Below are 22,784 nucleotides of genomic sequence, written 5' to 3'. Positions count from 1 at the left end.
TCTGAATACTTTTCTTCATAGCAAATTTCAACGTGGGAACAAATATAAGAGCCGTCCAGGATGACCTCATGAAGAAGAGGATCGTCATGGCGGCTCGAGACAACTGGGAAAACTACTTTAGCCGGCTGTTCCCAGTGAGGGTGAGCGACAGAAGAAGAGTCATGGAACAGCATGAAAAAAACCCATATTTACATATATTGAATTTCCATATTTGAAATACATGTGACAAATTTTACAATTGGAAACACCTTTATATATTGACATATATCCAGCCTATACAAATATATAATGTTTGTATTTTGGACAGATGTTACAGATGGTCTGTGTTTGCTGAGTGTTTTTAAAATCTATCAGTTACTGTCAGTCCACTTTACAGGTGTTTTTATCTATGTATGAACACAATAAATTCTGGTAAAAGCAGCCATCCAAATTATAAATTGGTGGATTTCCATAAATGGATTTCAGCATTTACAAATATTCAAAACGCCTCTACTGTGTGTACTTGCTGCAGCTGGACGGTGTGGATGCTGAGCTGCTGGGTGTGTCTCATCGGGGGATTCATCTCCTGAAGGTTGTCAGAGCATCAGGCATCAACCCCAAACACCTCCGTCTGCTCAGAAGCTACAGGTAAACAAGCAGCTGATACAACACACCAGGCAGCAAACTACTGTAAAGCCATTATAATCCCTCCCACATGGGATTTTCAAGACACAAATATGGATTATTGCCTAAACAGAGGGGGAAAATCTCCAATCCTAAAGCGCCAGTGTATTTCATGAGAGCTGCTTGACAGATGGTCCAATAGCTGGAAGCATATTGTGAAAACAATGAACAAAATTGAATATTCCGTCTATTCAGTGAGTATGAATCTGCTGTGGCCTCTGTCTGACTTGGTAGTTTGCAGTTTGATCAGTTTGAACAATGGAGACAGGAAAACGTTTGGACCTTTAATTCAAACACAATAGGATTTCTCATTGTTCTATATTTGTTTTACATTATGTCTATATTGTCACTTTCATTTCAATTTGTCATAGCTGATGTCGTCTGCACAGAATAGTAACTCCAGTCTGCATGAATGTAGCTTTGCAGAGATGCTGTCAGTCGACCTCAAAGGTGCAGAGCAAGTGGAGCTGGAGCTGAAGAACGAGAACCCCGTGCTGCAGTCCAGCAGAGCTCCTCAGATCACTGCCATGATCCAGTTTTTCCTCCAGGAGCTCATCAAGGTAGTTCCTCCTTCTCCACCATTGTCATTCATTGTATTATCTGTGCTTGTGTCAAAGCTTCATGACTTTGAGTCCATGTATTACCCTCCTGGACGTCTCTCTCTGCCTCCTAGGACTCAGGCCACGTTGTTGCTCTGAAGAGTTTTGTGACAGACGACAAGAGTCTGCTCAAATTCAGCAGAGGTGATGTCATCAAACTGCTTCCAATGGAAGGACTCCAGCCAGGTGAGGTCACCTGACCACCAGCTGTCTGTTTTGTCTGTTGTTTTCTCTCAGCAACAACTATGATTCTTCTCAGACGATGCTTCAGGGTTGGATTTTGTTTCATCAATCATCTAATAACTCTGCTGTGTGTCCTATAGGCTGGCGTTTCGGCTCCATGGGGGGTCGCTCCGGGCTTTTCCCAGAGGACCTCACTCAACCCTCTGCGGCCCCGGACTACCACTACATCCACCTTGAACGGAGAGATGATAAGAGGAAAAGCATGAGGGGTCCTCGACCTGTCAGTCCACCCAAGGAGAGGCAGCCTCCAGCCCTCCTCATCAGACCCGCTGTCAGTCAGTCTATCAGTCCTGATCCAGAGTGGCCCAGCAGAGAGCCCCTGCCCCAAGATTTGGGCCAGCGATCGGTCCCCGGATCAGGACAGAGCTCCATCAGGGGCTCAGTACTTGACATGGAGGTCCTCTCATCCATGGCTAAGTTTGCCATGAGGTACTTTAGGTATGACAGAAAAGAAGTGATTATGTTGTTGAATCCACTGGAATAGTTTGGGTTCATATAACACAACATGGTGAAATCTGTGTTACTGTTATAGAGTGGGGTCTACAGGTCTGCCGGCCAGTGGGAGGAACTTCTCAGAGGTGGTGCAATACACAGAGGTAAGACGGGACAGGCCCTGTGGTGTGTGTGTGTGTGTGTGTTTTAATGATTCTCTCACCTACTGAGGGATGATAGTCACAGTACAGCTCATACAGTAAGTACTTAATGATGAATAATGACAATGATAAAAAAAAATTTTAAAAAACGCCTAAAAATGAAATAATTGTAATTTGATTTGGCTGGAAGAGAGTTTAATTTCTTAATTTAAAAAATAAATACAACCCATGTATCCTATCTGTATGCTCATGCCCAGGACTGTCCTGATGCCTGAGTGTTTACAATATATATCATTTTCATAGCAGTGAGTCTCTGGTTCTCTTTCTTCTGTCTGATGCATCTTTTGTATTTACCACTATTACTAGACACTGAGATACGTATATCAATAGGTGAGAAGTCGACATTCAGAGGGTTTTGTACATGTGTTTCACTTGTTAATGAGAGCTAGCTATCAAAGATTTTTAAATATTTAATATCCGTCACTGTCAAAGTCAACAGCATCAGTCAGTGAGTCCACCTGACTGAATAAAACTCAACTACCTGCTCTGTTTGATTTCCCTCCAGGTCCTCATGCAGGAGTCCCTCATCCTCTACCATGATCCTGAGATCAACGACTTATCTGTCCAGTGCTTCACGAGTGAGTTCCTCCACTCTAACACATCAACATTCACTTGGACCCTGGTTCTGTTTGCTTCTCCATCACCCCTCTGTTTATCTGCTCCTCCAGACTTGATGCAGTTTATGGGAGACCTACCACTGAGGAAGAACACCACCCAGTTAGACTGTCTGAGCCACATCTTACTGGTCAGTGCTCAGTCACTCGCTGTATCTGCACAACAGATGGATGTCAGACAGAAGGATGTTCTGAGACTTTGTTTCTGGGCGTTAAAGAAGAGTTTGTGTTTGTGTTCAGCTAGGGAAGGAGAAGGAGATGCTGAGGGACGAAATCTACTGCCAGGTCATCAAGCAGACAACCAACAACCCAACCCAGTGAGTCTGTGATGCATATCAACTATACGTTTATATGAAGAAGTAACATTCATCAAGTTCTGCAACTTGCTAATACTTGATACTAAATACTTGGTATAGTCAAATAAACTAAGTAGATAGGAAATAACCCATCAAGCCTGGCAAGATTTGGTATTTTACTGGAAATCTGCTATATTATTTTTTAATTTCATCACTCAGGAAATAGTCAACCAATCAGAAGAGAGGCTCATAGCCCACAATATATCTTCTTATGGATCAACACTTCAAATAAAAGTGTAAAATATGGGACCTCTAAACTTTACTATCAGCATAAAGAAAAGAATGGCAAAGGCAATATCTTTGGCACTGATGGCAGTTACTCATTTACTCCTTGTGTATCAAATGATAAGGTATTCCATACCCAATTGTGCATCTATTACTTGGAACTTGACTTGGTCAGATCTGAGAAATCTGAAATATAGATCCATATATCTGTGTTACTGCAGGGAGGAACTGAACTGATTCAGAAATTTGATATGAAATTCAATATGAAAAAGGATTCTACAGAGTTAAACCTAACTTAAGCCCACACTTAGTAAAATAGAAGCTGACACAAATACAGGTAACAGTGTCTGCTTCATGAATATTAGATCTATCCAATAAGTGCAGCACATACACAGTCAACACAGGTGAGAGCAGCAACTTTCAAGGAATGAATGAGCTAAGTCTTAAACAACAAGAAGAGTGCGCCTCAGACTTTCTTCTTATGATGAGTTATTCTCTAATGGTTGTGTGTGTGTGTGTGTGTGTGTGTGTCCACAGGTCCAGCTGTACCCTCGGCTGGCGGCTGCTCAGCCTCATGACTGGACTCTTCCCCTTCTCTGGTACTCTGGAGCCGTACGTCTCACATCACCTGGACAGCATCGCTCAGGAATACGAGCACCCGTACCAAGGTAGGAGACACATTAATAGTAGATGCACAATATCAGGGGGAAATAACACACACATACACACAACAGAGTTTATGTCTTGTCCTCAGAGCTGGCAGGTGTGTGTCTGGAGAACCTTCAGAGAACTCTCACGATTGGCGGTCGTCGTAGCATCCCCTCGCATGTCGAGATCGATGCCATTATGGTGAGTTCACCTACACTCTGATGCACATGACACACGAAATCTCTCATGATGCACAGTACTTCAACTGTTTTTGCTGTTTGTTGTGCAGGATGGCAAAGTCTTCCGACGGATCGCTCTCCAGCTGCCAGGAGGAGTCGAGTCCTCCGTCAGGATACGCAACTTCAGTGTAAGATTCTGTGAAATCTGCTTTTCTGTAGACAAACTCTCAGTAGTATTATACTTAACTTTCCTGTGGTTTTTATTTCTTAACCTCCTCCAGATTGCAACAGATGTGGTATCAGACTTCTGTAACGACATGGGTATCTCAGACCCGGCAGAGATCAAACAGTTCATCATCCTGGCCATTAGAGGCAAAGGTAAAGTAGATGCACTCTCTATAGGTGATGCAGTTAGTGAGAAGTAGTGTAGACCGGCAAATTTAAAGGGGCAGGTCATGCAAATAACATGAATAAAGGTATTTTATAATGTAGTTCCTAAAACATAATATTTGATCATTAATAAATGTACAATATTCACAGACCTCTGGTGGTCCATGGACCACTTTTTGAGAGAAGCTGCTCTACAGTAGTATCCAGTCAGAGCTAGGTTCTAGTCTATGTGAACTTGGTAGGGGAGGCTTTAATTTGTAACACACATATTGCAGCCATTGCATTACCAAACTGCATTTCATTGGCATTGCATCTACATGTTTTACAGTGAGAAATGATATAGGCAACTGCACTAAGTAAGTGAATGTGTTTTTCTAACAAGGAACACACTGCATAGTGTTCCAACAACATTACACTCACCATAAACAACTTCTCCCACAATATGGCACACAGCTATGAGATAACAATGAGCAAACAATTGTCCAAACAATTAAATACTGTATGATGTGGACCTGGAGCCCCTACAGTGTGTCTTGTGTAACATGGGGGTGGAGCTAATATGGAGTTCCATGAGAACAAAAAATGTAGAGGAGATGACATTTATGAATGGCACTGTGATTTATAGTTTGGAACCAAATACTGAATGAAAATATGACTGACTCCCAGTCTCAAGAGGAAGAGTTTATAAAGAAAAGAAGAGTAACGTACGACCTGAACAAGTGTGTCCTCTGCCTTAAATCCATTAGAAAACCACAATATGATTGCAAGTTAAGCGGTTTAAACAATATTTGTGACATAGTAAGTTAACAGATGTCTGGACTGCTCTGTGCCTCCTCCATCAGACGGGATGGTTCGCCCCCTCCATGCTGAGGAGTATCTGTTCGACTTCCTGCTGGACGACAGTTCCATCGTCCTGTCTCTGAAGAGAGTGTTGTGGAGCAGCCCCCTGACCTACAACAACGAGCTCTATGTGGATTTCCACTACCAGCAGGTGACCAGCTCAGTCCACAGCAGCTTTTCCCACCACCGGTCCAGCTCCCTTCTCACTGTAATTTGTGTTACATTTGGGTGTCTGCCTGTGTGTGTGTGTGTGTGTGTGTGTGTGTGTGTGTGTGTGTGTGTGTGTGTGTGTGTGTGTGTGTGTGTGTGTGTGTGTGTGTGTAGCTCCTGGCCGACTACCGAAGTACGCAGCTGATGCTTCCTCAGGCTGCAGGTGGAGCCCCATCAGTCCAGCAGATGGCCGAGCTGTCAGTTCTGCAACATCTGGCTCTGGGCATGGGCCACCCCCCCTCACTGTGAGTATCAGCCTCAATAATCCAATACTGATCAATGCAAGAATGCCATGTATATACTATGTATATATATAGTTTAGCATGATGTCTGGAGGCAGAGGCAGCAACTAATCTGGCTCTGTCTAAGGTTAAAATATAAATCAACACTGATACAGTTTCATCTCCAAGACAACCAATTTAGTCATGCTATAGCATTTGATTGGCTGGAAGGAAGGGGTGTATGTGGAAGTTCACATCATGTACAAGAATCAAACTGCCAGACCTAGAGGAGGTGAGAGCAAGTCATCAGCGCTGGTTCTGTAATTCAAATGGCTCTCGTTCCTCTGTCAGCAGCATATCCAAAACTCAGACACCAGGAGCTTTTTCACCATAGTAAACTAACCACCACAGCCCCATTGACTTCAAATGAAAACCTGCCAGCTAGCCTTACATTATTACATTGTTGATATCACTGGATTAACAGCTTCACTGTGGTATGTGTTTTGTACGTTGACATCTGGCGATGGTTTTTCTCTGTCAGGCAAGAGATGATGCCGTACCTGCCTGCACAGGATAATATCAGCAGCAAAGCTGAGGAGATCCATTCGATGTGTCTGCGTCTGTTCCTCTCCATGCAGACCCTCAGCCCTGAAGACGCCAAAACACGATTCATCGGTGAGTACCTCTCCTCTCCTCTCCTCTCCTCTCCTCTCCTCTCCTCTCCTCTCCTCTCCTCTCCTCTCCTCTCCTCTCCTCTCCTCTCCACATTAAGGCTGTTGACCCCTGTATTTGTCTGAATCTTTCAGATTGCATGAGTACACTGCCTTTATTTGGCAGCAACACGTTCTTGGCCGAGAAGGTCAGCCTGCGCAACTGTCCCTCCCCATGCATGGTCAGCATCAGGCCGGATGGGGTGCAGTTTGTAAACCCTAAAACACAGGTATGCTCAGCAGCACAGTTCTTACTGAAGTACACTCATGTACCCAGTCACCCTGAGTTCAAGTGTTCAAGTCAAAATGTAAAATGTAAGGACATCTTTATGTCTTTGTTAAGTGAAAAACTTTCTCACATCGTAGCATATAATTGATACTTGAATTTTTCTCCATACGTTTTCTTATTTATCTATAACATGTTTATGGGAGACAGACTTCTGTAGAGGTGATCCTAGACTCTGAAGAGCCTCAGATAAAGAGGCTCTGTTCCTATAAATGCTCCACGTATAATGTCTTTTTGTGAAATTTAAAAAGGTTTAGTTGTCACTGCAAAACATGCCCATATGAGCAGCCCTCAGGGGCCCCGTTTAACCCTGGGGGCCCAAAACATTTCCCTGATTGGCTTCTTCTGATCAAGTGCCTCTGATTCCCTTCCAACCTGCTAAACAGAAATAAACTTTATCAACAGAGTTTTTTCTTTTCTCCACATCATGTCAGAAAAAAGACTCTATCTCATTAGTTTGCCAGAGCCTGAAGAAGCGTTTGTTCTCTCTTGGGACCAAAACTTTTCTGCTGATAATAGAAAATTCTAGCAACTGGTGAGAGAACTCTGCGACTCATGCTGCACCAGTCATCTGATCATTCACGCTCTCTCCTCTGCAGGACCTGGTGACTCAGATTCCTCTGGCAGATGTGCAGTCCATGCGAACCATGCGCCCCAAGAAAAGGGGCAAAGCGCCGTCAGTTGACATCCATTATGGCAACAAAGCTCATCCCGCTAAAGTCACGATTCATCTCCTACAGGTAAAGATTTACGGTTTTGTTCACATTATTACTTTCTACAAATATTTCATACAATCCTTCTGTCAATCATATAGATTCCTGCAGGGAAAGTAGTGGTCATGACTCTTAGAGAAACCCTGTCATCACAGGATGGGATCAAAAACAAAAATATGTCACAGTCCCTCAAATTGGATATTTAACGATAGTTATCAATATCAGTAAGAGAACTTTGTTGATCATTATTATCATGTGAATAGCGCAGTAACATGTCATGGTTTCAGCTCTCTGAAGCATTTTAGCATCTTTGGTTTTGCTGCTGCAGCTTTGTCCACAGACAAATGCTCACAATGGCCTAAAGCATTTAGCACTTTGAGTAACTTGCAGTACATTGACGGAGCCTGATAAATACTAGTATTGTGTTCCACTGCCCTCAAGTGGACACACAAATCAAATAAGTTTTCACATTGTTTTATTGTCTTGAGACATAACGACTTTTACTGGTTCTATTAGATTTTTAAAAAATGTCTCCGATAATCTGTACTATGTATAAATTCAAACACACTGGTCGGGTTCACTGGTTTGATCGTGTGTCCACTCTCTTACAGGTGAAGGAGTTGTGTCACATCCTGGCTCTGATAATGGAAGTGTTGCTCGGGCCACCATCTAACAGCTCTGTCTCCAGTCACTTATAGACACACACATGCACATACACAATGTACTGTATGATAATTAATGTAATAATAATGATTTATGGGAATTTGCTCTTTGTCCCCTGTTTGTGGTCTATGTACTGTATGCGCACACACACACATACAGTGTGTGAGTTTCATGAATCACCGTCTTCTCTAACTGTTTTGTAAATGTGTCTTTTTTTTGATGTAACTCTTTGAACACTGTGTCACTGATATGAACAATAAGCATGAATACACAGACCGATGCTGATTCCATGTTGTCTGAGAAAACGATTTAACACTGTGATAATACAACACAAGTCGATTCAGGAGCGATTGGGTTAATTCACCAGCTGTTGTTTGAATATGAACCAAATCCCTAAAATTTTTCCTTTCTATGTAAAGTTTGTTAATCACTATTGGACGTTATTGTATTAATATATTGTGATATAAGAAATTAATTTATAAGAATTAAAGATGTTGATTCAGTTCATCTCTTGTCTTTTATAGTTTTTTTTTTATCTCGTTGTATAATCAGGCTGAAGAAAACGTACATTATTTTAATTAAAGGAGGTTTCTGTTTTAAACAAATTCACTGAACTAAATTGTCAAGTCCTTTAGAGACTTTCCTCCCACTGGAGTTTAGGTCTAACCTAGTAGCAGTCCATCTCCTGTTTTGTGGGATGAAACCCAGACCTAGACTCAAAACTATGCACAAATTAGGACTATCCATACATGAAGTAAACATAAATATTTCTGTTTGTTTGTGATGCACATTGATTTTGTGTGTGGCCCATGAACAATCAGAGTCTGCAGGTTGGACACCAGGGGGCGATCTCTGCATAGCTAAAACAATCAGGGATTCTTTACATTCACTAAACCCTCTCACACAAGTGTTTGTTCATGCAATCGAAAAGAACCAGAAAATGAAGCTGCTCAGGTTTTTCATGGACCTTCAGAAATGTTCTTTTGTTCTGGTGATCACAGATACAGGACAGGAAGCCTGTGACATTCAATGGGAAGGTAAAATAAGCAAAGATAAGATAAGTTTGTGCCCATGTGTTAGAGCTGGCATAGATGATGATGATGATGATGATGATGATGATGATGATGATGATGATGATGATGATGATGATGATGATGATGATTAAAGTTTGTTAATGTAGCCTACCTATTTTCCAGGTGCTTCTTTTCTTGATTTGTTATAGTCTATTTAACACAAGGACCATACTGGAGTTTTTAATTGTAGAAAAGAACCTGGTTCATTATTATGAATGTGAAGGGGTTGAAGCACATAATAACCGAGTTCTTAATAAAATCTGGTTCATTTTTTATAATCCATCCACTCATCCACTGTCTCTACAGCTTATCTGTGCTGCCCAGCTGACATAATGTGATGGTGGGGTACATCCTAGGTCACCTCATCATATTCACATTTGTAGTCAGTACGAGGAGAGTCCACAGGAAGAACATGATAACTCCAGATCTGGGGATCAAACCCAGACCACTGTTCCACCATGCCACCACTGGGAGAAGTGCTTGTTTCTGAACCCACATCCTCATATTTCTTTCATTTTGAAACCTCATTCATTTTTTAAAGTCTTCTATAGCAGACTTCACACAGCTCCCTCTGAATACAGCTTTTCCACATACTGTATCTATTGGCATTGTGGAAAATCTACCCAGCCGTGACACATTCTGATTGTATTTATTTATTTTAATGTTTATTTAACCAGGACAATACATACAACATTGTCACAGAAAATGGGAAAATGTGATGTATATAAGACGTCTAGCTTCAGCTAATTTGCAGTCTTTGTCCGTGGTCAGGCTTTAGAATAGAATAAATACTGAATACAATGAAAAATGGAATACAATGAACACAATGAATAAGTACCATGAATAAATAAACACAGTTTCAGTTGTAAATTACAGATTAAAACACAAGTTAAATTTAACATTAAACATTAATAAAGTGCAATTATACTGACAATGACTTGTGAGAAATTAATGTTCACATTTCTGCTGCTGCTTGAGCCAATGTTTAACTTTCCCACTAAACATCTTTCTGTTTGGGATTTAATTTCTGATGGTAAAGAATTGTACCTTGCACTGAGAGGGATGATTGGCCAAATGTTGTCCCGCACCTTCAAATTTTACAGTTTTGCTTGGTTACGCTCCTTGTCATTGTCCTACAGTTGTCTGTCTTTTTAAAGATCTGAGACATCACTTCTGAGAATCTCATGAGAAGCCACGGTAAACTCGAGAAGTGCAAATGTTCAGCTTGTCCTAAATGTTTATTTGGACAATTTTAGAGTCACAATACTACGGTAATTCAAGAATAATAATCAACCCATACCACACAGTTAATGTTGTGGTGTTGGTGCAGTTAATGCAGTTAATTTAGTGTTCATCATCTCATGGCTGATATAGGAATAATATTTTCTTCGATACCAGGCAGGCATGTCTTCTTTCCAGGCCCAGTGTCTCATTGGTTCCCATAAACAGGACTCGTATAGTCCAATACGAGGAACAGTCATCTCTGGAGAGTTACAGAGCAGGTCCAGTCAGAGCTGACTATTGATTTATAAACCATGTGAAATTACACTGTGGCAGAAACATGAGCTCCCTTTCTACTGACTCAGGACCGACTGCAGGAGCCCAGACTGACGGTTAGAAGAAAGCAATTTCTCTGTGTATGTGTGTGTGTGTGTGTGTGTGTGTGTGTGTGTGTGTGTGTGTGTGTGTGTGTGTGTGTGTGTGTGTGTGTGTGTGTGTGTGTGTGTGTGTGTGTTGGTGAGTGTGAGATTAAACCAAAATAAAGTGAAAAATATCCTAACTTGAGTGTACCAGTCAGTAAACTCCAAATTTGATCAAAATGATTTGCATGAAGATTCTTTAAAATGCACACAACTTTATAGTCTAAAGCTCATAACCTCCTTAGATGTAGTAATGGTTTACCTGTGTGACTCGATTGATTGATAGTTAGTTATAGTTATTGAGTTTGGCAACCTTCCCTTGTCTCTTTCTGTTATACTGTATTCAATAGTTGAGTTAAGCAGCATCTGCTTTGCACTCTTCCTCTCTTTTAGTAACCGACTGACCTGACTTAACCTTATGTTCCTTCCCTCTTCCCCAAACAGTGAGCTGGGTTGTAACAAATAAACTTTCTAATAAACCACTCTGCATTAAGAATACAGAGTATACTAAAAACATAACAGTTTTCTCACGTTCACAGAGTCAACAGAAAGGTCGGTAAGTTATCTGCTGAGTTGATGAACAACAGGTGAATCATCAGGAGGAGGAAATGGATGACAGGCTCATATAGGTACACACACACACACACACAGAGGGAGAGAGAGACAGATGAGCTGCATGTTTCACCCAGTCTTTACATTAAGACATGGCTAATCATGTCCAGAAAGCACTGTCAGGCTACACAAACATGAGACTAACATATGAACATCTTACTCTATTAAAGAGAGTGAATAAGTGTATTTCCCACAATGCTGAGCTGTGGCTTTAAAGCACAGTTCATGGCCAGAGCTATGTGGACAACTACGTCAGAGTTTGTGCAGGGCAATCAAGTTCTGTAATGCCAAATTGGGAGAACTGGCTTCGTGCGCAGGGGAACTGTCAAAAAAGGACCTTCGTCCAACTCCTGTCACAGTTGGAAGCGCAGTGATGTCTAAAACATCATTGTTGGCTGTAGCATCAATCTTTTTGCCTCACAGGAATCAAGGGCCGTGGTCCAAGCCATGAATAAGACCCAAAGCAAAGGTTTAGCATGCTTGAATGTTCAATTTACATGTTTTGGGTACACCCTTCAGTTAAAAGTTTATTTCTGGCACATAGAAGAGCTAGATTGTGAATGTCAGGGGATTTCTGAAGAGATATGAACCACCTCAAGATTTCTGCCCTATAGTAAACTCTCTGGAGTCATGCCACAGAGAAGCTGACACTGTCATCTTTCAGAGGTTTCTCTCTCTCTCTCTCTTTCTCACAGGCACACGCACACATATACAGACTTAAAAGTTATAGTTTTCCTTCATCTGTTTTACTCCCACACTATTTAACCATGCTGCCAGAGCTGGGTGATGGATTCAGTCTAACATGCATTAACTTATGGTCTTTGCCTTTCCTGTCTACAGTTATGTATTGTGACATAAAAGTTCTTCATTACAAACACAAGTCAAAGAAGCAATATTTTGTATGAATTAGGTAGTGTGTCACATACAGTACTCATGATCAGACATAATAGGCTACAGTTGTTATTATGCAGAAACCTAAATATATTTTACCATTCCACCTAGTTGGTTGTGGGTTGCAGTTGTTTTTAGTTTAATACAACAGTAGCCTATAGCCTACCGTATTTCAAAAGCCGATTATGATTCATCATGTATTAGCCTATAACACGAGTAGTGTCTGAAATGTGGCTTAGTGGAGTAGAAGTTTACTGCCTTGCTTGAGTCTAGGACATTGCTGCAGGTTAAAAAAAAAAGGGAAAAATTAAAATAATTATTTTTTTCTAAACGGAAATTGATGTTATAAGGTGGGTAATTATTTGTATACATGACAAAAAAAAATTATTTAATCATTTCACCCGATTTAACGCTTGGACAGAGAGCGCTGCTTGTAGTCTACGGGCTTTTCTTGCAGTGCTCCATTCAAGTGAAATGGGACAACTGCGATATCATACAGGTAGAACCGGAAAAGTAGGCTACAGCTTTTTACTTTTGGATTGAATGGACCAAAATTCATATTATCATACAATTTTGTTTTATTTTAGTTAAACCACGCAAAACTGTAAATGCACTAAAGCTCAATGAAATCTTAATACGAAGAAGCCGCTGAGTGACAGGCAAAGGAGAACATATAATTAGCTACTAGCTGTCTTCATGGTATGTGACAGCTTCTAACCATTACATTTTGCTATAATCATAGTTATCATTACAGTCATGATAATTATGACCTAACAGCTCTTACATTAAATTATTCCAGGGTGCCGTGAATTGGTAACTCCTCAGTAAACTTCTGAGGTTTCCTATTTCAAAATAGAACCATAAACAATCACACAGCGTTGCAACACAGGGGTTCGCCCACTCCCCCTATCAGCCAATCAGGAGACGGGCTACTCCAGCGCCGTCCAATCACAGCGCACTACTCCTTCTCCGAGGCAGAACGCTCCCAACATGGCTGCTGCTGTGTAGTAAAGGCTCACAATTTGTATACGACAGAAAAGCGTAATTTTTAAAAGGATATCAACAACGGCCTGGAAATTAGAAAAGGTGAGTGCGCGGGTTAAAACCGTACATTGACGACCTGTGTTGTTATAGCCGGTATTGCAGCGGCGAAAGTGTTGTTTGGTCGAAGCCGCTGTTGGTGTTAGCATCTGCCTTTGACATGAAGGGCAGCGGACGTTTAGCCGCGATGCCAGCCGCTGTACGGAGCGGAGCGTATCAACTCCGACTGTCAGCGGTGTGTGCATGCATGCTGGTATTTTTATAAACTGAGCTGCAGTGTCATTAGCGGTATCGTCGTGCTGTAGTTAAAGCCTGACTCATAAACACCGGTAATAACAGGTTCTGACCCGGGGATTTGTGAGTGACAGACACAGTCTACAAAAGTTGTGAGCTTTTCTTTCTTTCTTTCCCCCCCGAGCACACAACGAACATCTCACTGAAACTGACAGGAGACACGAGTGGTTAAAAAGAAAGATCCGCTTCAGTTTCAGGCTATCGTCCGTACTGCTTCACTGTGGTTGTCATGGCTCACTTGTATAAAACACAACAGGGGCCATAGGCTAGTTAATGTTGTTAGTAACATACCGTATGTGCATTTCCTGTCATGCTAAATCAAAATACCAACTGTGTAAAAGGGTTGTTATTAGACAGTCTCTAATATGTTTCTACAAATGCTACGCTTTCAACAGTATACTGTACAACAGGGGTCTTCAACATTTTTCAGACCAAGGATAGATGGAACAGGGACCCCCTACTATATTAATACAAATGTGTATTATATTAAACTGGACCCAGTACCATGTATAAACGTAGCTTGTTATTGTGCATTCAATACTAAGCTATTCAAATAATACACTGGTTCATATAACATGTTTTTTTCTGAATGAGTACAAGGTACAGTGAGTAGGTTGGCCGTGCCACTGCCATTTATAAACACGCCAATGTTCACTGATACCAATGCCAATATCAACAATACATGATAATCATGCAGACAAGCTATTCAAATTTTTATTTGAAACTAAAAGATATAAAACATTGTCTAATCAACCAGAAATTCCACGGCCCCCCCCCCCCCCCCCCCCCCCCCCCGCAGCACCTCCGCGGACCCCCTACGGGTCACGGACCCTCTGTTAAAGACCTCGGATATACACTGTACATGGCCACAGTCTGTATCATTACTTTCTGTCCTATTTGACATTGCCTGCGTTACCTTTGCTCTGTCTTGTCCTGCAGTGTGGGACTGTTTTTTTGGGGGGTTCGATTCCTCCTCGGGATAGGTTTACATTGCAGTCGGTGCACCCGCTCACCCTTCAGCCTGCCTGGCTCTTTTCTTCTCTTGTTTGGCTGAGCACTGTCAACTCTTTGCCAATGGAGACTGCTGACTCTTGTGGTTCAGTGGGTTTTTTTTTTTGTGCCAGAGGAACCTGCTTATGTGGTCAGAGTGAGTGGGCCTGGTGTCAGTAGATTCAGGGCCGTGGCTCTGCTTTTCAATGGAGCGGTTTGAGCCACTAAAGCTAACTTAAACCAAGCAGCTTCAACTGATTTCATGCTGTTAAAACCTGCCACCACACACGTTTATTTAACAACCACTGCCTTAATTAAACTTGGCCTGTATTTGCAATCAACTACTGCAATTTAGGTCAATGTAATTATCATTCCAGTTAGACCTGCTCAGTAATTGACTCATTTGTCATTCATCCACAGACTTCTGCATGGGTCCCATGAAGAGCATTGGTGTGTCACACATGGGAAGCGATTAACCCCTCCAAACTTAAAAAGAAAACCCACACGTCCCAGAGTTCCCCCCTGATTCTCCCTGCTGATCCCTGCAGTTGTGGGTGTGGCTCCTGTCACACTGGCAGAAGGGGCGGAGCAGGAGGTGTCGCCAGGTGGGGGACCGAGGCTGCACCTACCTGCTTTCTCCATCCGAATCCTCCGATCGCACCTGAGCCACCTGGGCTGCAGCTTCCACAGGCGGTGGGCCGAGAGGGATCCGAGCGAGCGCGCGGCCTCCGACGGGGCTCTGCCGGGCGGCGTCGGCTGGTCTCGGAGCAGAGCATGTTGAGTGGTTGCGGTCGCCATGGAGTCGCTGGATAAGAAGCAGGTGAGCTCAGTTGCTTAGCTCAGCACGTGTCTAAGCTACATAAATGTCCCTTAGGTGGAGAGTTGTTTACTGAACACACAGGGCCCCTGGGATTTAGACTAATGCTAGTTTGGTTAGATATTTTTAGAAGTCCTTTTTTGTTTTGGTCACGTCTACTCAAACCCATATTTGCTGCATCCCTGCACTTATGGGTATTCCACTTGACCATGTTGCAATTTTCATAATATAATATTAGTTGTTGAGCTGTAATTGTAAACACACAGTGGGAATGATTGAGAAAGAGGAGGGGTTTTAGTTATAATATCTAGAACTGCAACAAGTAACCGATGAATCGAACAATAATTGATAATTAAATGAATCGTCAACTATTTTGATAATGGAATAATCGGTTTGAGTAGTTTTTTAAAGGAAAAAAGTCCAAATTCTCTGATTTCAGCTTCTTATGTGAATATTTCTGGTTTCTTTGTTCCTTCACGATAATAAACTGAGTATCTCTTTGGTTTGTGGACAAAACTAGACATTTGAGGACGTCATCTTGTGGTTTAGGAAACACTGATTGACATTTTTCAACATTTTTTAAAATTGAATTTACCAAACAACGAATCGATTAATCAACAGATTATATGATAATGGATATAATCGTTAGTTGCAGCCCTAACAATGCCAAATCTTGGTACTTTCACTTTCAAGTTTTAGGTCAGTGGTTCCCAACCTTTTTTGGCTTGTGACCCCATTTCTACATCACAAATTTCTGGTGACCCCACAATCACAGCTGTCAATCAAGATATTTTTATATGCAACTCGATTTATATTCGAGAAAGTGAAAGTATAGAATTCAGTTGTTTAAGATTGTGTGTGGTGTTTTAATCATAATTTAAAAAAAGAATAATAATTAGTTAAAAAAATGTATTACTAGACATTTCAGGCGACCCCATTTGAATTCCAGGCGACCCCATGTGGGATCCCGACCCCCAGGTTGAAAAACACTGTTTTAGGTTGTCTAACGTTTATTTACAGCCCGTCTGATTACCTGTGCTAAGCATGTTGTTATTACCCTGACAGATCCAGGATCAAAGGAAAATTTTAAACGCAGCGTCACTTTGCGTTTACTTTTCCATCATGTACACACTGCCATCGTCTCGGATCATGTCTGGGTCTTTCACTTCAGCCATCCGAAGGGTCGAAAGCTCAAACCTGTTCAGTTAAAGTTAGATGTGTGAGAGGCATTTCACAACCAGGCCCCGCTGGGTCAACATAGCAGGCGTAGGGGCGGAAATGTGGCTGCCACTGACCTATTGCTCAAACAGCTCAACCTGCCTTTTCCTTTCTCTTCGTGTTCCCACCTATGTGCTGTTACTGTGCTGTGTTATGTAATCATTAACAGTACAGTCAGAAACATGGAGCCGCTCCTTCTCAATGAGATAGAAAAGTCTCTGAGGTCTTGGAGGAACACTGTGCTCACTTTACGTTTGCATTACGCAACATATTTTGATGGATCGATACAGTGAACCCGTCAGTTGTATGAATTCATATTTTCATATTTTCATATTTTTGTGGTTTAATTGTTATATAATCCACTTTGAGTGTGCTAGTAAGAGAACAGCATGAAGAACCAGTATTGACTGAATAAAACAAAATACGCACAGGACTGCTTCAGTCTGCCTTCAGGGTGCTGAAGTCACAGCTAGAAGTCAAGTGATACAATCACCAGAAACAAACTATTTTTGTAGCTCACCCACACACACACAGATATTGCTTAAATCTAATTATTAGAACCAACATCAGTCCATACAAAAAAATCCAAAAATGCATTGACAGCTCCTTCTTCTATGTCTTCTTTTTTCACAGCAGTTGAGAGCTTCAGCACAGTTATTCAAACACCAGTATGTTCAGCTCAGTTAGGACACGATTAGAAATACTTTTAGCATTCATACCATTCATACTATTCACTATTCAACCTCTTCTGGTTTCCTTGCCCACTCAATGTGTTTTTCATGCACTTTACAACACTTCTCATTCAAGCTTTCAGGCAGACTTCACTCTAATCAGAATTGAAAAATGATGCCTTCATCTTTCCATATGGGTGCCATTCAACTTTTAAATCTCAATGAGACTTTAGAGAATGAGAGAAACCGTCAAACCCCGTCATCTTCTCCTTCATGAATACATGTAGATACATCATTCAGGCTGATTTCTTAGCTGAAGTTTCAAGCACCATCTAGACCTTTTCAGAGTTTTTCTTGTTGTTGTGAGTGGGCTGGAATGATCACACAGAGTGGAGTGAAGCGTTTAACCTCCTTTAAAATCTTCCTTCAGCATCTTCTCACTCCCACTATTTGTACTCTTCACACATCATCAGAGCCCTCTTTCCATTATAGAAGCAAACAGACTTTCATAGTCTACCTATGACCCTCAATGACAGAGGAATAACAAGCACCTGCTGCCCCTCTGATTGGAGCGTCAGCAGAGACTGAAAAGTTAAAGTGGTAAAATCTTAAAGATTTGGCGACCTGGACTGTTTAATACTAAAGGTCCCAGAATTCTCGAGAAAGCAAACCACACGACTGACTTTTTGCCATCACTCTGTAGGCAACAGTGATCTGATTGGCTGCTGCACACTGCCCGAGTCCGCGAACAGCAGGGCACTGTAGAATTTGCATAAAGATAAATTTCCATGTCTTACTGTGAAAGTATCAAAGCCTCAGTCTCCACAGAGATGTGCACTGTGTCTGTATTCAGAAACTTGGCTGTAAAATGAGCCATCAGGACTTGGGTAACTTTGTGACAAGAATCGTTTTCATTAGATTACTCTGAAAACAATCAGCCAATCAGAACAGAAGAGAAGTTCAGATACTTTTTTTTTCCTTTTTTCTTTTTTTTCCTCCTTTACTCTCTTCAACCACTCAGTATAACCCACTGTTTAAACTGACATATGTCTTAGGTGCATGTTCGATGTTGATGGTATCTTGTATTAATCTCACATTGCATTTCCTGTTACCACTTTATAATAGAAGTTAACACAATTTTTCGCAGTTTACTGCTGCAGTCACAGGAAATGTTTGGTTTGCATTAGCAGCCACATAATGCAGTACTTTTTCTGCAGAAGGTCAGTTCATGGAACTGCAAACATGAATATATTATTGCGATACATCAAAAACACATTGTGTCCCCTCATTTGTCATAAAAAAAATCTATGTTTTGACAATGCATGAAAAAAAAAAAAACGCTATATGGATTAAACTCTTTGAACTAGTTTTAGGAATACACACATATGTATCTATGAATAGGTCAGGTATATCACACAGCCCTGCATATGCTAAGCTGGCAAGAATGAAAAATGTCCAGCAGGATTAAACAGGCCCGGTTGGCATGGTTCCTCACATCACATCAGCCCCCACCACCCCCCCTCCCCTCCCTCCACACAGTCACGAATGAGAATGAACTGAATGAGACCTGGGCTGTGCCAGAGAGACGGCCAGACACTGTGTTTTTTTGAATTAAAGTCCAGCTGGCAGCGTGCACCGACGCCGGGGCTCTGCCGTCTGCATCACAGTGACGAGGGAAATTTGGGTGAGGTTTTTTTTTTTTTTTTGCAGCATCACCACCTCTGCGAGGCGGCAGGCAGCCTCTCTCCAGTTTAGTTCACTCAGCCGCTTGACAACTTGTTTCAGAGATGTAACGACTCCCTCATCATGTAGCGCAGCTCAGCCGCGGCGGCACGCCTTCCCCTCGTACGCCCGGTAGCAGAAGTGTGAGATATTTTAGAGAAGAGCAGCAGAGCGAGGCTGTCATGGTGCTGAAGATGAGAGAGGGGATCTATCTGTGGAAGAGGAGCAGTGTAAGTTGTTTCTTGGTTTTGTTTCTAAGGTTAGTAAAAGGCTTAACAATAGTAAGAGACTCTCTTGTTGCCTGTTTGGGTGGGAGACAGTGTCGGCCACATTATAGTTAATACAAATCTTTTGTAATGCTGGTGATTTGCTGGTTAGGGTCCAGGGTTAATCTAAATCCTCCTCAGGTTGTAGGCCTGCTCTGCTCTGCTCTGCTCTGCTGCTGTGTCTCTGTGTCTCTGCTTGCTTACGTCTGTCTGGAGGATTTTTTGCTCAGGCATTGTTACTCTGGGGAAATGGGAAGATATTTATAGCTTGGCTGTGTGGGATGTACAGCTTGAAAGCAAAAGTGTGTGTATTTGTGTGTGTGTGTGTGTGTGTGTGTGAGAGAGAGAGAGAGTTTTAATATTTGTGTATTTCCTTGAGTGTATGTGTGTAGGCCTGTGCACACACACACACACACACATCCTCACAGTGACATGGAGTGTGGGAAAAGGTTGCTTTCCCATTAGCGTCAGATATGGCTCTGTTTCCTTTGCCTCTGTTATAAACAGATTGATTTCCTCTTTACATAGCTATCTAGGAGGAGCAGAGATTAGAAATTGTTGGACATCGCAAGCAATCACTTCATAAAATAATTAGTTTGATTAATTCATTAACAGCTGTTGTGACACTTATTAAACTTATTTATCAAGGCAAAATGCCAAACATCCTCTGGTTCCAGCTCCTCCGTCAGTCTGTCTCTTCTCTATTTTTGTATTATTGTTAAAGCCTGGTACACACATAAAGTCGAATATATTTCGAAATGAGGCCGTTGGAGTTTCGGAGCCTTCACCTTGGTTCTAGGGAAAATGTGGAGGGTGTTTTCATTGTTTTCTTTTTTCTTTTCTTTTTTAAAGGGATAGTTCAACATTTTGGCAAATTTGCCGATTGCCATAATCCCTACAGTTTTAGGAGTAGGTTCATTACCTTTAATTGTTTTGTTGTTTGTTTGTTTGTTTTTTTCCTCTGGTTTAGTTTAGTTTGTTCATTAGCTTGTTTGTTTGTTAGTTGTTGTTTTATGTTTTATATGGTAAAAATGCTGGGTAGCTTAATTTGGTATGTAGGACAGGCATTAATATAAGCATCATGCTTCTGCCTGTGCCTTTTCAGTCACTATTTTGTCGATAATGTTTTGTGTCGATAATGTTATTGTGTGATGCGACTGAATAAAGAATTTCAATCAATCAATCAATCGGTGCAAGCTGTTTTTAGATCGGTGGGGCAGAGATGCGAGCTGCTCAGCTAACGCAACGGCGGTTCATGGTACTTCTACATTTCCCTCATCAAACTAAATACACAATCCAACAACTCCAAAACGCTCCCGTGGAGTTGTGACCTGCATATTCACCACGTGATGAAGTAATAACGTATAATTACGACACATGAAGCAAATACTCGGAAATGCTATACTTTTGAAGTCACTCTGCCGAGCAGCCGTGTCTTGGATGTAGTTTGGTTACGTATTTACCTCGGTAACAGCGCCGTCTCATAACGTTCCATTATTATCTCATAGCGTGGTGAATGTGCAGGTCACAACTTGTGCATGAGAATGTTTTGGAGTTGTTGAATTGTGTATTGAGTTTGATGAGGGAAAGCCCGGAAATACCGCGCCGTGCAGAGCTATAGGGATTATGGCAATAGGAGAATTAGCCAAAATGTTGAAATATCCCTTTAAACAATATATTTATTAACATTTTTTCTTACATATCAATACACTTGTATATATCTACATGTAGTTATATCAAATATGTAGACCTGTGTCTCATTAACAATGGCACCTGCTATAGTACAAGTGTTGTAAACAGAACAAAACCAATTTACAAACAAACAATACACACATACACATCACCACAAACATCCACTTCTCAGCCATTAAACATTTTGTGCATAAGTTAATGACTTAATATAATTGTGGGTATTTGAACTCATTAATTCTGTTCTACGGTTTACGTAACTGACTACTTATTCCTCTTCATTGTTATTTGCTTGTTAAATGTTTTCATTGTTTTATAAACCAAGTGATCAGACTTCACATAATTAGGCCTGTCACAATTATTTTGTAATTGCCTGATTGCAATTATTTAAGCTGAACGCAATCATTTTGCATAATGGTTCAAATCGTTTCCATTCACCTGTGTAAAAGAAATGTTTTCCACTGCTTGAGGTTTGACTGCTGCTCTTTTAATGACATCATCACATTGCGCCCGCCTCTTCTTCTATGAGTAGAGCGTCACAAACTGTTTATTTCAAGGTGCTTAGTTTTGAATATTCGACGGCTGCATTTCGATGAGCGTCTATTTACATTGCCATCATAGATTTAACCCAAAGACAAACAGGAATTTATTTCATGTTCCAATGTTTAAATGTTTGTCTTTAAATGTCATGATTGTGACAGCCATACATAATCAGTGTTCAGCTGCATATGTTAAGTTGTTCCTGCTTGCAAACGGCTACCTGAGTGTAATGCTGCTGCTGCTGACCCAGTTTAGATAATGAAATTTAGATTGATTTATTAGGGTGGCAGCGTTGGTTTGTGCTGGTGCCACATGGCAACAGGATTCTGGTTTTTAAGCTGCCCCCACCCAATGGCTAAGATAAACAAGTAGAGCTAATGGATGGATGGAAAAAGAATGAACAAAAAAACCAATTTGTTATGTCTAGTTGGCTCTCATGATCCTGCTATGACCCACTGACACAGTCTGGAAATATGACAGCAGGATTAAGATCTCTTTACAAAAGACCTCTTGACATATCCCAACCTGCACTGGGGAACTTGTTTTATTGTTTGGCACTGGCAGACTTCACTACACTTTATATGCATTCAGCTCAATGACTAATAAAGAACTAGAAATCATAACTCACCACTGGAAGTTGTGAGTAGAAAACTGAAAGTTCCTCTCCTGACAGGATGTGTTGTTTCATGTTTATGTCAAGTAAGTCAAAACCCTCTGCTACAATTAACATCTAGTTTAATGTTGTTGTTTTTTTCCGCATTAAAAAAGAAGAAAACTGGGGCTTGAAGCTCAATCTATACTTGTTTCATCTTTGGGAAATTTGAATCTTGAGTTTGAACACAAACTCTTCTCTGTACTGGTAGTTCCTGGTTTATTTAGTCCGTCCTCCCGTCCCAACAAGTCACTGGATTGGTTCCTTAGGCTTGAGATGTTTGAAACCCTGAGGCCCCGTTTACACGACAATGCTCGCGGATGAAAACGGCAAAATATTTAATCGGATGTGCCTTTCGTTTAGACGGCGACTGCGTTTTCAGGGCTTGAAAACGCAGAAAAAGTGAAACCACCCTCTAGAGTGGAAATCTTAAAAACGCTCGGCGGAGCGTTTTG

The 22,784-nt window shown here is 41.3% G+C and overlaps 2 protein-coding genes across 3 annotated transcripts in view; both read left to right on the top strand.

The window, feature by feature from the left end:
• The window catches only part of myo15b (myosin XVB), a gene marked incomplete at its 5' end in the record, with an annotated part of 42,819 nt that extends 34,310 nt beyond the window's left edge, over nucleotides 1-8,509 (top strand). The window contains 19 exon segments of the mRNA XM_083994880.1: nucleotides 22-140; nucleotides 512-627; nucleotides 1,082-1,223; nucleotides 1,337-1,448; nucleotides 1,586-1,943; nucleotides 2,038-2,101; nucleotides 2,664-2,736; nucleotides 2,827-2,903; nucleotides 3,013-3,089; nucleotides 3,891-4,021; nucleotides 4,108-4,202; nucleotides 4,291-4,368; nucleotides 4,462-4,558; nucleotides 5,413-5,561; nucleotides 5,735-5,865; nucleotides 6,383-6,516; nucleotides 6,648-6,781; nucleotides 7,437-7,577; nucleotides 8,162-8,509. Of these exon segments, the coding sequence (XP_083851006.1) occupies nucleotides 22-140; nucleotides 512-627; nucleotides 1,082-1,223; nucleotides 1,337-1,448; nucleotides 1,586-1,943; nucleotides 2,038-2,101; nucleotides 2,664-2,736; nucleotides 2,827-2,903; nucleotides 3,013-3,089; nucleotides 3,891-4,021; nucleotides 4,108-4,202; nucleotides 4,291-4,368; nucleotides 4,462-4,558; nucleotides 5,413-5,561; nucleotides 5,735-5,865; nucleotides 6,383-6,516; nucleotides 6,648-6,781; nucleotides 7,437-7,577; nucleotides 8,162-8,248 (2,315 nt within the window). The 3' untranslated portion in view covers nucleotides 8,249-8,509.
• Nucleotides 8,510-13,387: 4,878 nt separating this feature from the next.
• tmem94 (transmembrane protein 94) overlaps nucleotides 13,388-22,784 on the top strand; it is a 32,714-nt gene continuing 23,317 nt past the window's right edge. For both annotated transcript variants that reach the window (XM_083994469.1, XM_083994468.1), the window contains exons 1-2: nucleotides 13,388-13,515; nucleotides 15,175-15,574. In XM_083994469.1, coding sequence (XP_083850595.1) covers nucleotides 15,551-15,574 — 24 coding nt within the window. In that variant the 5' untranslated portion in view covers nucleotides 13,388-13,515; nucleotides 15,175-15,550. The remainder of the gene's footprint in view (nucleotides 13,516-15,174; nucleotides 15,575-22,784) is intronic.

The sequence above is a fragment of the Trachurus trachurus genome, assembly GCF_905171665.1.
Source record: "Trachurus trachurus genome assembly, chromosome: 19".
Lineage (NCBI taxonomy): Eukaryota > Metazoa > Chordata > Actinopteri > Carangiformes > Carangidae > Trachurus > Trachurus trachurus.
This window is presented reverse-complemented; position numbering and strand designations above follow the sequence as displayed.